Source organism: Dermochelys coriacea, chromosome 2, assembly GCF_009764565.3.
Source record: "Dermochelys coriacea isolate rDerCor1 chromosome 2, rDerCor1.pri.v4, whole genome shotgun sequence".
Classification (NCBI taxonomy): Eukaryota; Metazoa; Chordata; order Testudines; family Dermochelyidae; genus Dermochelys; species Dermochelys coriacea.
This window is the reverse complement of record NC_050069.1, coordinates 231996938-232012696: the sequence shown is the minus strand read 5'-3', so window position 1 is coordinate 232012696 and position 15759 is coordinate 231996938. Positions and strand designations below refer to the sequence as shown.

General features: G+C 37.9%; 1 protein-coding gene across 9 annotated transcripts in view; it reads right to left on the bottom strand.

The window, feature by feature from the left end:
• CACNB2 (calcium voltage-gated channel auxiliary subunit beta 2) overlaps window positions 1-15759 on the bottom strand; it is a 425865-nt gene that overhangs the window by 28668 nt on the left and 381438 nt on the right. For 3 of the 9 annotated variants that reach the window (XM_038391138.2, XM_038391145.2, XM_038391142.2), the window contains 5 exons: window positions 13523-13656; window positions 9902-9982; window positions 9486-9544; window positions 6222-6331; window positions 59-67 (listed from right to left, as the gene is read on the bottom strand). In XM_038391138.2, coding sequence (XP_038247066.1) covers window positions 59-67; window positions 6222-6331; window positions 9486-9544; window positions 9902-9982; window positions 13523-13656 — 393 coding nt within the window. Of the gene's footprint in view, window positions 1-58; window positions 68-6221; window positions 6332-9485; window positions 9545-9901; window positions 9983-13356; window positions 13377-13522; window positions 13657-15759 lie in introns of all 9 variants that reach the window. The other 6 variants (XM_038391139.2, XM_038391147.2, XM_038391143.2 and 3 more) reach the window with 3 other exon arrangements.

Genomic DNA, 15759 nt, shown 5'->3' with positions numbered 1-15759 from the left:
CACAAATTGTAGAACACAAAAACAGCAGGAAACATAATTTGCAAGCTTATATACATACCTAAAACATCTGGAAAGGGAGGGCATTAATGAAGCAAAGAATGGAAAAAGCCAAGACAATCAGGTTCTTGTACAAAGCATACAGCATGAGATAAGGTTATAACAAGAGCAGCTAGAAATGTCACATACATAGGAACAACCAAGAAAAAGGTTTGGGTGCTTAATACTAACAAAGAAAAGCAGCAAAAAATGCAAAGCTAACTCAGCAGTTTCTGCATATGTCATATACACATGTAAAAACAAACAGCCATGTGTATGCCAATTTTGGAATGAATTTCAGATTGGTGAGTTTTTACCATGTACTTTACCTCCTTTGTGTGAAGAGTATTTTTTTCAAAAAGATAAACTTGTTTTTGGCATTTCAAGCAATTAGCAAATGAACTGCCCTTTCGTTTTAGTATAAATTTGACTAACTATTGACATTTCACATAAATATATAGACATTACTGGCAAGCAAATATTTCCCTTCTGTATGCAGCTGTTTTAACACACAAAAGCAAGCTTTCACACAAGAGCTGAGTAAAACTTTATTTTTCCCTTGTATCCTTTTGCATAAATGTTGGCACTAGTTAGTATTTTGCTAACATTCTTGGATAGATTAGTTTTGCATTAAAATACTCAGAAACAGAGATTTTTAGCTGTCACTTTGGTTTCCAGCAAGTCAAATTCTCAAATCTTTATTTTTATATACCCCTTATTAAGGCAGTTTCCAAGGAAGACTGAACAATATGAGGTCTAAAATGAACATCTTCATAATCCCTCAAATGCAGGTCTTTACCCCACATGTTTTATTTGGAGGGGGTGGGGAGGTTGGTTCTCTCTGCTCAACATGTTAAATCTGCTGTTGGTCTCATAGCAAAGCTAATGTACTTCTACTATATACTTAACTGCTGTGCAGCCCTATACTCAGTGGTCTGGTGAAAATCATTCTTACAAAAGGATGATTTATTTCCCCAGTGGAAACAGATTTTTACTGAGATTGCAAGTATAGCAGCTTTTCCCCTCTTTATTCATATTTTTCTTTCCTTTTAAGAGACAGTAATGTAAATCTTATTGTAAGATTGATGTTTTTCAGGAAGGAAAAAACAATATGACTAATTGAATAATAAGGTGGATGAGGTAATATCTTTTATTGGACCAGCTTCTGTTGGTGAAAGATACAAGGGCACGAGCTTACACAGAGCTCTTCTTCAAGTCTGGGAAAAAGAAAAGGAGCTCACGAAAGCTTATGCTCAAATAAATTTGTTAGTCTCTAAGGTGCCACAAGTACTCCTTTTCTTTTTGCGGATACAGACTAACACGGCTGCAACTCTGAAGTCTCGGAAAGGTACTCAGAGTGTCACAGCTAAATACAAGACAGATCAGATTATTTAGCACAGTGGTTCTCAACCAGGGGGTACGTCAACTCATCCAGATATTTGCCTAATTTTTACAATAGGCTACCTAAAAAGCACTAGTGAAGTCAGTACAAACTAAAATTTCATACAGACAATGACTTGTTTATACTGCTCTATATACTATATACTGAAATGTAAGTATAATATTTATATTCCAATTGATTTATTTTATAACTATATGGTAAAAATGACGAACTAAGCACTTTTTCAGTTCTAGTGTGCTGTGACACTTTTGTATTTTTATGTCTGATTTTGTAAGCAAGTAGTTTTTAAGTGAGGTGAAACTTGGGGGTACACAATACAAATCAGCCTCCTAAAATGGGTACAAGTAGTCGGGAAAGGTTGAGAGCCACTGGTTTTGCATAAGGAGTTCACTTGTTGTAAGAGACCATTCAAGGTGAAACGGGCAGTTAAAATCTTGGCAGTCATAGGACAAAAGAGGGTTAGTGTGTTATAGGTTGTTGTAGTGAGCTATAAATACAGTGTCTTTATCGAGTCCATGATTTTTAGTGACTTACAAAGTTATGAATTTAAACTGTAACTCATCTTTGGAAGGGGTTGTGCAGGTTTCCTTTGAGAATGAGGATTGAGAGGTCAGATATGGAGTGCTTATTTGGGGAAAAGTGTTTGCTCGTGTGTGATAAGGTGTTTTTGTCTTATCATTTTATGTGTGAGTTCATTTGAGAGTATAGTGATTGTCTCATTTCAGCCACATAATTGTTGTTGGGGCATTTAGTGCCCTTGATGAGGTATACCACCTGTTGTTATAGGCAGGTGTAGGATCCAGGGATCTTGGAAAGTGTGTTGTGGGGAGCATTGATCATCATAGCAATGGAGATATGTCTGCAGGTATGGCTTGTAAATGTTTAATGATACCCTGTAAGGGTTACAGTGTGCGGTTGTAGAAGACAACTAAGGGTGTGTGGTCAAAAGGTCTCTCCTGCCCATATTGAAGCAGGTTCTCTGAGGGTATTTTGGTGGCTGATTCCATGATGTAATTGAGTAATATTTATATTAAAATTAGTGGTACAATTTCAGAGGACTTGGTGCAGGTGCAATTTATACCCTAAATGTTAATTTGGGCACAAATCAGAGTCCCTTCTCCATCTAACTACTTGATATATTCCCATAGTGCAGTTTGACAGATGCAAATTATGTCCTTAATTGAGTTTCAGGAGCCAGGTCTGGCTACACATTTTGTTGGTGCAAACTGAATCTGTTAAAATGGGTCTGCTGTTTTGAAAATTCACCCTTTAATATACTGTTTGTCATTCTACATATACAGCTGTTTATCATGATTAAAAATACAGGAAATTAACATTTTAAAATGCTGCTGTTTTAATTAAAAAAATCAAATTTCATTGCAATTAAGACTAGTGAAAGTAATCTCTTTATATCCGCAGAATGACCAAATACAAATAATTGTAGCCCTGCCATAGAAAGGAGATCAAGAATGGATTCAGTGGCTGATGCAGTTCTGCTATTACAATTGCAGCAGTACCAAGCGTCAGCAGAACGACCAAGGAAGCTAAATTTAAATTGCATGCACAATCTTAACTCTGGCATTTTCTAACTTTTGAGTGCTCGACTTTGCAACCTTAATAATGTTCTTTTAATATAAAATCTCCGTGCAATTTCCTAGATTTATTTTTTTAAGCAAACTGAAAAAAACATAAATTCCATCATGTGGCATTATCAGCAGGGTTGGAACCTTAGGTTCACGCACAGATCTCTGCCACTTGAAAGAACAGAGTAAGTGATAGCTGTAGCAGCTTGTTATCCTCTAGATGGACAAACACTTTAAAGGGGAATGAGACATATGTTGTCAGTGGGTGCCATCAGATGGATGGTGAGACTCAGGAATCTTGGGTCCTATTCCAGGCCTCAGAGGGTAGTGTGTTCTAGCGGGCATGGCTCTTCTGCCCATTCCTCCAAACTTAAACCCTTCTTCCCAGATCCCTCCAATCTGTCCCAGTCCCATCTTTTCCCCAAACTGGGCTCCTTGTTTGCATTCTCCTATTCTCATCTAAGCAGCCCCAATCTCCACTCCAAAGGGTTCTCATCCCAGTCCCACTCTCCTAGTCCGGCAAGTCAGTCTCACTCCTTGAGATTTCTCACCTCAGACCTATCTCCCTTCCCAGTGTCCTTGCCCAACCAGTCCCAGTGTCCTCCCCTGGCTCATCATCTGATCTCATTGCCCCCCCAACCCAACCCAGAGGCTCTGAGTCCCCTCATCATTTTCTTCCCTAGCTCCCAGTCTCAGACCATACCTCAGATCTTAGTTAGAGCTTCCATCTTCCTCCCCTATCCTCCAGCCCTAGTCTCTTCCCCACTCCGTTGGCTCCTTGTCTCAGTGTTTCACCCAACAACCCCAAGTTCAGCTCTTTGTCCTCTCCGCATTCCAATCATTCAATCAGGCAGCTTTCTCCTCCACACTGCCTGGGCCCAGTACTGTAAGTACATAAGAGACAGACTCCTCATGTTCCCGATTCAGTTCCAGTGTCCAGATCTGGCCTGGCTTGCAGCAACTCAGAGCTGCAATTACAGGGAATGTCCTGCTTAGCCCTGGGATGGAGCATACTCAGTTCTGGCAATCTTTGTGGAATTTAGCTGCAAAGTTCTTTATTTAGCATGTATGAACTAATTTTTCGCAGGTTTATAACTTGGCCAAATTTGGGAAGATTTTGCAAGGAATGGCAAAAGGAACATCCCTGACACAAAGGCCCTCTCTGTCAAATTTCAAAGCCCTGCTCCAAGGCATGGGACTCGAGAGCATTTCAAAGGAAAGGTTGCCAAAAAAAATTTTAACAGAGAAAAAAAAATATCTTTCCCTAGCTTCATTCTTGGAAACAGCTGAACTGTTTCGACTGAAATTCAGCATGAAGCAGATACCCTGAATGAAAAATTTTATCCCAAATGGTTAAAGTTTGGCAAAATTTATAAGCAACTGGATACAACTTAGAAGTGTTAGGCAACCTTAATAATAGATGGAGCTACCAGCCCAGCCTATATAACACACACACACACACACCATTTGTGCTATTGCAACTGAGATTATTTCAGCACTTCCACAGTAAGTAAAAAGAAGAGATGCTGAGGTGCTACACGCTGAAGTCTCTCATTACAGCTGGGTGAACAATTCACCATGAATTATTTATTCAGCAACTTTATCCCTTTTCCTCTTAATAAACAGACTGAAATTTTTACAGATTTTCACTTGTAAAATATCCATCAAAGAATTTCACATGTTCCAACACATTTTAGCCTATTCAACTTGGTACTCCTTTGACTACTGATTATTCTTCAAGTATTAGCTATTAATTCTATGATATTCAGGTTGTTCAATTGATCACCATGAACTATTTGTGTTCCATGATTGGATGACCTAATCTATATAATCAACTTTCACTTTGGCTCCAAACAAATTTAACTTCATCTTTTCATTAAATGATAAAAGCAATTTTAGCCACAGGCCTGAAATTCCATCACAGGAATGTTCACATGAACAACACTTTGCACAAAGCAAATAAGAAGGCATGTGAACATAGTAAAAATGAAATGTATTTAGAAATCATCACAATGTTGTGTAAATAAGTTTTCTTACTATACACCCAGCTCTACTTGCCATCCAAGATCTCAAAGGATGGGTTTTCAAAAGCAAATTTTCAAGCAATTCATGTAGCCATTTCTTAGTTACAGGAATATATTCTAAAAAGTCCAACTGCTACACTACTATAAATGTTAAGATACCCAGCAAAATGCATATTTACTCAGGCTCTGTTTACAAAACTGATTATTAAAAGTATATTCACCAAAAACACCAGAACAGTTTCAAAAGCCATTCCAGTCTCTAATAACTAACATATTTTCTATTGTCTGTGCACAGTTTCATAGATTCCAAAGACAGAAGGGACCATCATGATCATCTAATCTACCCTTCTCTATAACACAGGACATAGAACTTTCCCAAATAATTCCTAGAGGAGATTTTAATCTTGATTTAAGTTTTTCAGAAAATATATACAATAAACTAGATTTATTGTAAATATAATTAAAGTTGTGACACAAACAAGTCAAAATCAAGAAAGTCAGACTTAAGGCTGATCTTCCATCTTAGCCTCACTACATATAGAAGTGCAATGGGCCAGATCCCAAGCTAGTGTATATCGGTGAAGTTAAAGTCAAAGGAGATACACCAACTGACATACTGAGAATCTGTCTGAATATGAATTATGGCTATTTCAGTTTTTATATCAACCATAACAATACAAAAATGTACTTTTTCTGCATTTAATTTTAATTAAGTTGCTCAGATCCAAGAGTATTCAATATTGAAAAGGAAAACTTCAAGATTAGTAAAAGAGTCTGATTATTGCTGGGATACCTGTAATATATACTCATATTATTGAAGAACCCACCTAATTGCTGGTATTGGGAAACTGCATCTTTACTTATCCAAAGGGATATCCCCACGTTTTATCTGCATTATGGGCTAGTTCTTACTCCCAATGAGGCCAGTACCAAAACTAACATTAATCCCAGTGGAAGAAGGATAGCCCAGTACTGGTAAGTATTTTCTTAGGCAGTGCTCTCAGAAATGACTTCACATTTCTAGGACCTCTGATTTGTTGGCTTTGTGACGTGAATTATTGTGAACAGTGCTCCTGTCACAGCAGAGAAGGTAGATGATTTTTGTTATAGACATGAACTGGGAGTACTGTACTGTAGTGCCAATCTCTGGTTATTATCACTAGATACACTACTTACCTAAGCTTGATCTTGTGTTGGACCGTTCTATTATGGCATGCTTACTAGGGTTATTTAATACGGAGCGTTTGGCAAGCGAGATATCTGCTGTGACCCGTGTGATTGATATACTGTAAAACAAACAAATAAAAACCTGTATGTTACTCATCATGCAGGAAAGTGGGGACAAAAGTCAGACAATTAATATTAAAAGGTAGCGAGGACCAGAAGGAGAGGAGAGGAAGCACTGTGCTCTTTGTAAGAAGTAGATAAAAGAGTGGATTATCTAAACCTTAATTAATACTGCTTCAAGTAGTACTGATGGAAGTGCTGCACCTGTATCCCTTTCTTGGTTTGCACAGTATGATTGCATACCTAATGGCAGCCTGGTTACCATCTACAGGAGCCACACTGCCAAAGTAGTGGGAACCAGAATTTTGTGAAACATATAGTTGTCTTTCCCTTGCGCTCTTAGGATTTACACAGTTAGCAGGTTACACTTAATGCTTTCTCCACACTCCAAGATGAGATGGTTAGAAAGAAATACAGCAAGATAACCTTTGCCGAGTTTTGTGGCCTCTCAAGCTCCCTCCTACAGGTATCTCCATGGGAACGTAAAATCTGCCACATAGAAAACAACATTTTCCCTAATATTTGTTTGGAATATTGATCCTCATGTGTAACATAAATAGCAATATCTATACAGTTACAAAAGTAATAAGAAGACTAAGTACCTAGACTAGTGTATGCTGCAGCCCATGGCTGTGATTTTTATATCAAATGGTTCAGTTTTCTTTTGTAAGTTTGTAACAGGAAGCAAGCTTTACAGATTCCACAATACACTATCGATTTCAAATGTTTGGGATCTAATTGTAGAGAAATTAAAGTATGGGTAGAAAAGCCAATGAAAGCCATGGGCTGAGTCTCTGGCAGACTCCATTTTGGGACTCTGAGTGAGGATGATCTAATTAGAAATGATTACTTCCAGTTGGTCACAGTGACCTGCTACATAACCTTTTGTATTTTCTTTTTCCTATGAAAACAGCTCAGCTTCTTCTGGTTTCTACAGTCAACCTACATCCTTTGGCTTGGTTCCACCTTCAAACTTTCTGGACTATCCAGGACTAAACAGAGGTCACATTCTTCCAAAGATGAGATTGAAATCAGGCTGATCCCATTTCTTCTTCCTCCCCACCCCCCGTTTATACTTTTATTTGCCATAAAATTTGAGGGAGGAAATGGATTTGCTAAGAACTAAAAGGCATATTCCCTTGGAGGATAAGTCATATGCAGTTAAGTTAAAATCTCACCAAATAGCTCCACTTATTCTGATATGTGTAAGTATCTGTGTAAAATCCTGAACTATCAAATGCAGCAAACCAGAGTTTATACATGAAAACAGAATTATTTTTACAGTACAAATAGAGACATTTTAAAAACATATCCATGGTCTGCTTAACAGCTAAAAGCAAAGCCAAATGCCATGATTCTTGGCATAACATTGTACAGATTATTCCATGTAGTTATGGAAAACATAAATCTACTTTGCACTACTAGATTTGTTATATCCATTTGCTAAAAGTTAAATTTTTATATCTTGCAAAACAAGTATTCAATTTTACATGTTTGTCAGTTTCCTTCCTATGTGCTATAGAGAATAAACTGTCCCTTTTCTTTCTCAGATGCAATTATGTAACAGTGAATGAAGTCAGATTTCTATATTATTTTAAAACATCTTGTTTCATCCACGATGATTTTTTTAATGCATCACACCATGAAGAATCTGTTCTCAAAAAACTTACAGAACACAAGGAACTTAGCAAAAAAGGAAAGATGTTCCAACTCTTGTTTCTACTTGCAATACTCAAAATTTTGTCACTACAATTTCTGAAAGATACATATCCATTATTTGATGACTTCACTACTATAAAGGATGACTGCTATGTATGACAGAAGACTGATCCTAGAAGACAGTATCATTACAATTTTCTGTATTGTCCAGCATCTCACAAAGCCGAAGCTCTTAACTGAAAATGTCAAGTTTTCTCCAGACAATTTGGCAGCACTTGGAGAGATGGCACATTTTTACTTCAACCTATGTTCTGCTAAAGCAGGGATGGGCAAACTATGGCCCCCGGGCCGGATCTGGCCCCTCAGGGCTTTGGATCTGGCCCATGGGATTGCCACCCTGTGCCGCGGGCCCCACTCCGCTCCAGGAAGCAGCCAGCACCACGTCCCTGCAGCCCCATGGGAAGGGGGAGCAGAGGGCTCCGCGCTCTGCTCTTGCCTGTGGGTACCTCTCCCGAAGCTCCCATTGGCAGGGGAAGGTACGCACATTGGACATTGGCCTCCTGCACCCTAACCTCCTTCCCTGAGCACCCTTGTAGACCCCGCACCACTCCTCTCCCCCAACCCCTTGCCCTGAGCCCCTTCCTGCACACCACACCCCCTCCCACACCCCGCACTCCCTCCCATACCCCAACCCCCTGCCCCAGCCCTACATTCATGGCCCTGCATTCCATTTCCCCACCCAGATGTGGCCCTTGGGCCAAAAAATATGCCCACCTCGAGCTAAAGCATTCATCAAAGAATACAAACATGCCTCCCTTCTGGTTTCCTTCACTTTATTTGTTCAGAAGGCAGCTGCCTTGCTGTATATATTCATTTGGAGCCTGTCTCAACAACTAATCAAATCAATATAAAGATTCCAGTTGACTTCACTGAACACTGGATGCTTAACATTCAAAGAACAGTATGTCTCACTGCTACAAGAAGTGAATTGTTATTTAATCCTTGTATTACACTGGTGCCTTGAGGCCCCAATCAGAATCAGGACCACCTTGTACTACTGGCTATACAAATACTTCTCTCCAAGAAAGCAGGTATCACTCATGTAACTTAAACTAAACAATGTTTAATTTAAACAAAGAGAATTTTTTCAGTTCATGCCTTTACAACACATGTAAAACTTTGGGCAAGTGGTTAGCCACTTGGATTTCAGTTGCACCTTTGGCCACAAACTGCCATCTTCACCTTACTTTCAATAATATGCATGTGTGTCTCTTGGACTATTCCCATCCCCATACAGCAACAATGCTCTCTGCTCATGAAGCTTTCATTCCCTACCACAATTTACTGCATACAAAGAGGTGGTCTAACAATAATTGCACCCTATTATCAAAATTCTTTTCCATTGGTATCCTGGTTAGAATGTTATTTCTCAGGGACCCGTTAATTTCAAAATAAGAACTATATTCAAGTTAATAGAGATTCCATAATACTTACCGCCCTTCAAATCTGTGTTTTAAAAAATCAAATAATGCTTTTTGCATCATATCTGTCACCTAAAAGCAAATAAGCAACAAATTAAAACTCAGCATACGAAATAAATACTATGTGGCATTAATGACGTAGAAAAATTGGTTAATTGGTGTTCTAAGGATTAAAAACTTGTGACTCCTGGTGGCATGGTGTGAAAAGCCCATTTACAATCTGAATACTTTAACTTCCCTTGTCTGAATTCTGGTAAGCAAAAATATAAAATAAGAAAACATTTATCCCGTAGTCTCTTATATTTTTGCCTGAGCTTCCTGTGGCATTAATTGATTCTGTTCAATATCATTCCCTCTTAATCTGAAATCGGAAATTAAAGACAGACCATCTTTTTTACATCCTGAAAATAGTCACTGACAATCACTTACCTCATATCCCTTCAAGGAAGGCCCCACTAAAACTACTGGTCGCATAGAAGGCACTACGTCATAGGGAGGGATGTGCTCTGTCTGCATAAATGGAAAACACTTTAAGAATCTCAGCATCCATAGAGAATGGTATTAATTTACAATATAAGTAACTCTGAATTTCCAGCAGTGTCACCAAAGGGAGACGTGGGGATTCACTGATTTTTCGTTGCCTCTTCATGCAAATAGACATGCAGTACAAGAAGTGTGGTTTGAGGATTTCTGTTGAAAAAGCTTACATTTGTACCCCTTCCCTCTCTCCCTATTTCATTGGGAACTGGCCCTTTTAGAAAGAGCCACACACAATCTGAGTGGTTAATGGAATGTGCTGTTTCTGAAAGTTACTTTGCATGACCAACGGTAGGGCTGTGACATCTGAGTAAGGACAGAAGGTTCTTCTCAAAACCCTATTAAGTCCATTATAAAATCTAATAAAGGTATTATTACCACAGGGAGGAAGAAAACCAAAACCAAACCAAACCAAAACAAAACAAAAAAGGGGAGAAGGATTGCCTAGCTCTTCTTTCATATATATCGATCTCCTGCTTAATAAACCATAGTGACATCACTGTAAATTCCCATGGAAGTGCATATATTCTAACTTCCATTGTCACACCCACAAATTCTAAAATATGTATTACCATCATTGGCAAATGAAATCACAGTAACGACTGGTTATGTTAGTATTTACAGAAAGTTTAAATAAACACAGCTGAAAACAGCAATGCTCCTTCTATAGGAAGCTCTCAAGGAGAGGGGTTATGTTAGTTGCACACTATTTTATAAGCTACTTACTGATGTATCATGCACAATTTATGAATGTTTGAATACATTTTCTTTGAGATATATTGGTATAAATAATGCATCTGTCAGAAGACTGCCAAAATCATATAAATTAATATTCATGGTAAAGAGGAGGAATCAAACAGTTTTGAACTAAACTGTTTGCACAAGACATCCCCAAGACTACCAAAACTGGCTGATCAGGCAACTTTAAAAATAAAGTTTTGGCTGCTTTTTGTTTGGGGGGGGGGGGGGGACATGTTTCAAATCCACCAACCTGGAAAAAGTTTAAAAGGAAGTATGCCAGATCTATTTTTCAAAGGCCTATATAGTACAAATACATCAGTCACCATCACGGGATATTATCATTGTTAATTATTTCAGGACTCAACATGTCCCAAGGTTAATCACATAAAAAACAAGTTAAAACCCTTTTCAAACACAAAAAACAGAGACAAACATTAATACAGCAACAGCACAAAATGCCACACCAGCAGCGGACTAAAGCAGTCTAAAACATGGAAAACAATCTTGTGGCTGAATCTTTTTTTTGTTTTGTTTCGTTACATCTAGGTTCACCACATAGTTGGTAACATAAGAAGAATGAATATCAGTGCCCAAGGCATCATAAGCATGTGAAGAGAACTTATTTACACAGCGCAGGATCTTACTTAAGATGTTCTGAAGAAAAGCCCCATAACTATGTTGTGTAATTATGAAAATATACCCTTTCAACTTTTGTTACTAGGAATGTAAATAATCTGATGCATGCATTACAGTGACAATCCCTAAGAAAAATCCATAGTAGATCTGTAAAGGTTTATGAGGTCAAGGTTAAAATGCAGTAGAGCTTTCTTATAAGGTGGCTGACTATCCACGAAAGCTTAAACACTGATGCTATTAGTCAACAAGCTACCTGAAAATTAGGGAAGGTACAGAAATTACCTTCTTTGATGGAATACTGGTGTTTAAAATCTATATTGCAGCAACACAGTTTATTTTTGCCTTTACCAGCTAAAATTAACTATTTTGTCAGCAGAAAATAGGTGAAAAAACTATACAAAATTATTTGATGAAAGCATCAGTTATTAAAATTAATAAAGAGTTTGGGGGATCAATCCCTTACAATATCAGAGAACAAGCTACGGAAATTTTCCCCTCTAGGTCTCTGGTTGAAATCTGTCCCAGACTGGTGTTGGCAGAGATTTTACCATCGGATTGTTAAGTGATTTTTACTGTCTGAAACTAGTTGGGGGTGTCCATCCAGCTTTTAATAGACAACTGTCCACATGTTACAGAAAATACCCACCACAGCTGGAAATGATTCTGAGATTCTAATCAGAGAAGCCAAAGAATAAATAAGTGTATAGAATCTCATCCCTGTAACAGGTCCTTCTAGAGACAAAGGTTAAGCCTTGTGGAGAGGCTTACATTGATAGAAGCCAAGAAAGAGATTCAGATGTCTTAATTTTGCATACTATTTGCATTTTTGATAGCTACAACTATGATTAATTAAAATATCATTCAGAACACAAGAAACTCCCATTCCATTCCAGACATTCTATAATGGACTGAGAATAACAGCCATTTTATTTAAGAAAATTATTCACTGAAGCAAGCAAAAGGACCTTTTTATGGGGGAGAAGAATACATTATTTTTTGAAGAAACATAGGAGGGAAGATAGAGGAGGAATTTTTGCACCACTAAGCTTGGATGCATCCACAGAATTGGCAACACTGTGTATTTGCAGTACTTATAAGCAGTATGACAGTGTTACCTATGAATAGAGGATTGTAATTAAAAACCAAGGAAGAGACGTTAAGAAAAAATTGAGGATTAAAAAGAAAGCAGAATTATAGTAGCTAGTCTAGTATCGTAGCTGCTAAATATTTTGCTGATAAACAACGTATCCAAGCAGCATCATAAGCACATCTTAGAGTCCCAGTCAAGGGATGCCAACAGCATAAGTCAGTAGCACCTTTGTTGGCCAGTTTTTGGACAGGCACTGGATCTAGAGAGGACCACCAGTCCCATTTTGAATAGTTAAGATGCTACAATCTGATTGATGGAGGAGAAGGCAAGAACACTGGGAGAGAATTTATATATGACAATAGGAAAAACTCACAGTAGACCGCCAAAACAAGTCTGCAATTTTCCACTGGTCTTGCTCATCTGCAGATTTTGCACCTAGTGGATTAGAAGTTTAAATACTGACAATTTAAAATTGAAGGGTTTTTTTTTTTGGTAAGTACAAGTTGAGTATTTGATTAGATTTTAATAATAGTTTTAATAGACTGAATTATAAGTTAAAAAGCTTGAAAAAAGAGACAGACAGATAGAATAAGCATGCACTAGAAAGGTGCATTACATGGAGTTGTCAATGTTTTACTTCCTTGAATGTTTAAAGAAATTCCCATTGTGCCTATTATTCCATCAAAAAGGATAAGTACTGTAACAGTGTTTCACTGAGTCACTGACTGTACCTAGCATGTTTGTTTTAATGTATGGAATCAATCATCAGTTGATCTGTTTCTTCCTTAGTTCTAAAATGATTGTCTTGTATAGATTATGGGTAATAATGCTAATGATGCCAGTGGCAGGATAAACACAGCTCATGTCAATGTAAACTTACCGATTTCTGCTTCTGCTTAGCTACAGCAGCATGGAAAAGAAACAAAGAATAACAAAAGCATGCATGTTATTGACTTGTCAAAGGACGCAGACAGTTAACAGGACTAGAAATGTGACGCAGTGCAGGTGAGCAGGTGGACAGATAGGAGCTTGGAAGTTGGTGTTACCTTCTTAAAGAAGGGCATTCTTTTCTCTTTGGAGTGGGGTGATGTTACACTGTTTGCACTGGGTTTGGGGGAGCGATGGTTTGCTGGAATATCATTTTCTTCTGCATCTAAGCCAGTGGCATCTATGTCTATAGCTATATACAGACAAACAATTCAAAATTATCAGATGGTAGGGAGAGGAGAAATAGGTTAAAAAGAAAAAAAGAAAATTAAACTACCTGAAGTAAAAAATCAACCATGACTACAGAACACAGTAAAAACTTAAAGGGAAAAATTTGAAGGTGCAAAACATTAGGATTAGAAAACACACAAGGCAATATCTGTAACAACTACTGTAACATTTTCTTCAAATTCCCTTTTCCAGAATTAAATCAGACATCCACAGGTCTACTCTCACAAAACTGATAAATGGTCAAGTTCTGCTCTTTGTAATGTTGAACCAAATTTGGAGTTCTTCAGTGGAGTTACTCTGTATTTACATCAGTGTAAAAGAACAGAATTTGACCTACAGTATCTAGATTATTTATTTATATATTTATTTTACAGAATTCTAGTTCAAAATCTGCTATCTTGAATTAAGATTTTAGTATTATGTACTTAGGATACGAAACACAGAACATTTTTCTGTCTGAAGTTTTTAATTCCATGAGTCAAAATCTGCCTCAGATACTCAGTTACACACAATTATCTAAGAGCAGAATATAATTGGCCCTACCTTTTAAAATCACATTATTTAAATCAAAAATGCACAGTAGGCACAAGATACATTCATTAGAAATAATAAAACACATCTAATGTTAATGAACACTTAAATGAATGGCAAGGGGAAGAAAGAAAACTTAGCCTACTTATCATGGAGACATGCTGAATTCTGCTGAAAAGATCAAGTGAGGAAGTGGGGAGGGCAGGATGGAAGTGGCAACAATAAACCATTGCTACTCCACCCCCTTCTCCAAAAGAAAATCATATGCATCAGACAGAGGTGGCAGCATAAATATATGGTGCATCCTACAGCAAGTGACAATGTAAACAATAAAAACATTATTGGACTCAGTGCTAAATGGTTTCTAGAACGCAAAGGAGAATGAAAAACTGAGCTCTCATCAGTGTATGGCCAGCAGAGGTCTGTTAGCTATATCTGCAACAAAGTATCCTAGGCTTTTTTAGGCACCCTCACATAGAGCAGTCTACCATAACCTTGGGTATTGTGTTAAACTTGTCTCCAATGAGCACCCTCCACTGCTGACAAATGGACACAGGGAATTAATCCACAAAAATTGTGTATCCATATCCTGGGAAGATCTTACCTATCCTCTGACAGATACCTCGAGATTCTGTCTCTCTCTAAAACAAACAAACAAACAAACTTTGGAAACACTTGTATAAGGCAGTACGCTGAATTGAATTAATTCAAGGCCTACAAGGTCCATTAGTGGTAGAAGAAGTGTAGACTTTAGCTAAAACCATAAATAATCACTGTGAGTATTATAAATCTACCGAGGTGATCTCCATGCTGCTGTTTTGTGGGTGGGACAGCACTGATCCATGCAGCAGTACTAGTCACCAAGTTATGTGACCAATAAACAGCTGGATCAGCCGGTCTATGTGCAGTTTCTGATTTAAGAGTTTCTTGTGGCCAGTCATCTCTTCTGTTTGAGTAGCACACATTTTCTCCTGTTCCAGGTAGCCCAGTATCCCGTCTTCTGACAGGTGCTTCAGAATAGGGCAATTACTGAATGATCCATCCCCTGTTGTCCAGTCCCACCTTCTGTCATTCAGAGGCTTAGGGACACCCAAGCATGGAACTTCTTCCCTGACCATGTATAGTTCCCATGAAATAATCTCCAAGAGTCTTATTGAGGTACATCTTCCTGAATAGATACCTTAAACATGGCCTCCCCAGAAGATCATTTGGCCAGATTTTTATTTTGATATCACTCTGATTCCCCTATAACAGCACAGAAAAACCCAATGTTTTCCTCCAAAATTTTCCCTCGCAAATTATGAACAGCAATTATTAGTTGTATAATAAAATCCGTGTGCTACATAGTTTAAAAATCAATAAGAATAAAATGGAGTAACTCAGTAGAAACAAGGGGAATTATCTCTCAGTTCCTGTGTTACTATGAACATATTTTGCTACAGGAGATATTTTGATTAACTGGTTCAAGTGCTGTGGCATGGGTTGGAGGCCCAGATGACAAATCCTGTGCTTCTTCACTTTCTAGCTCTGCACC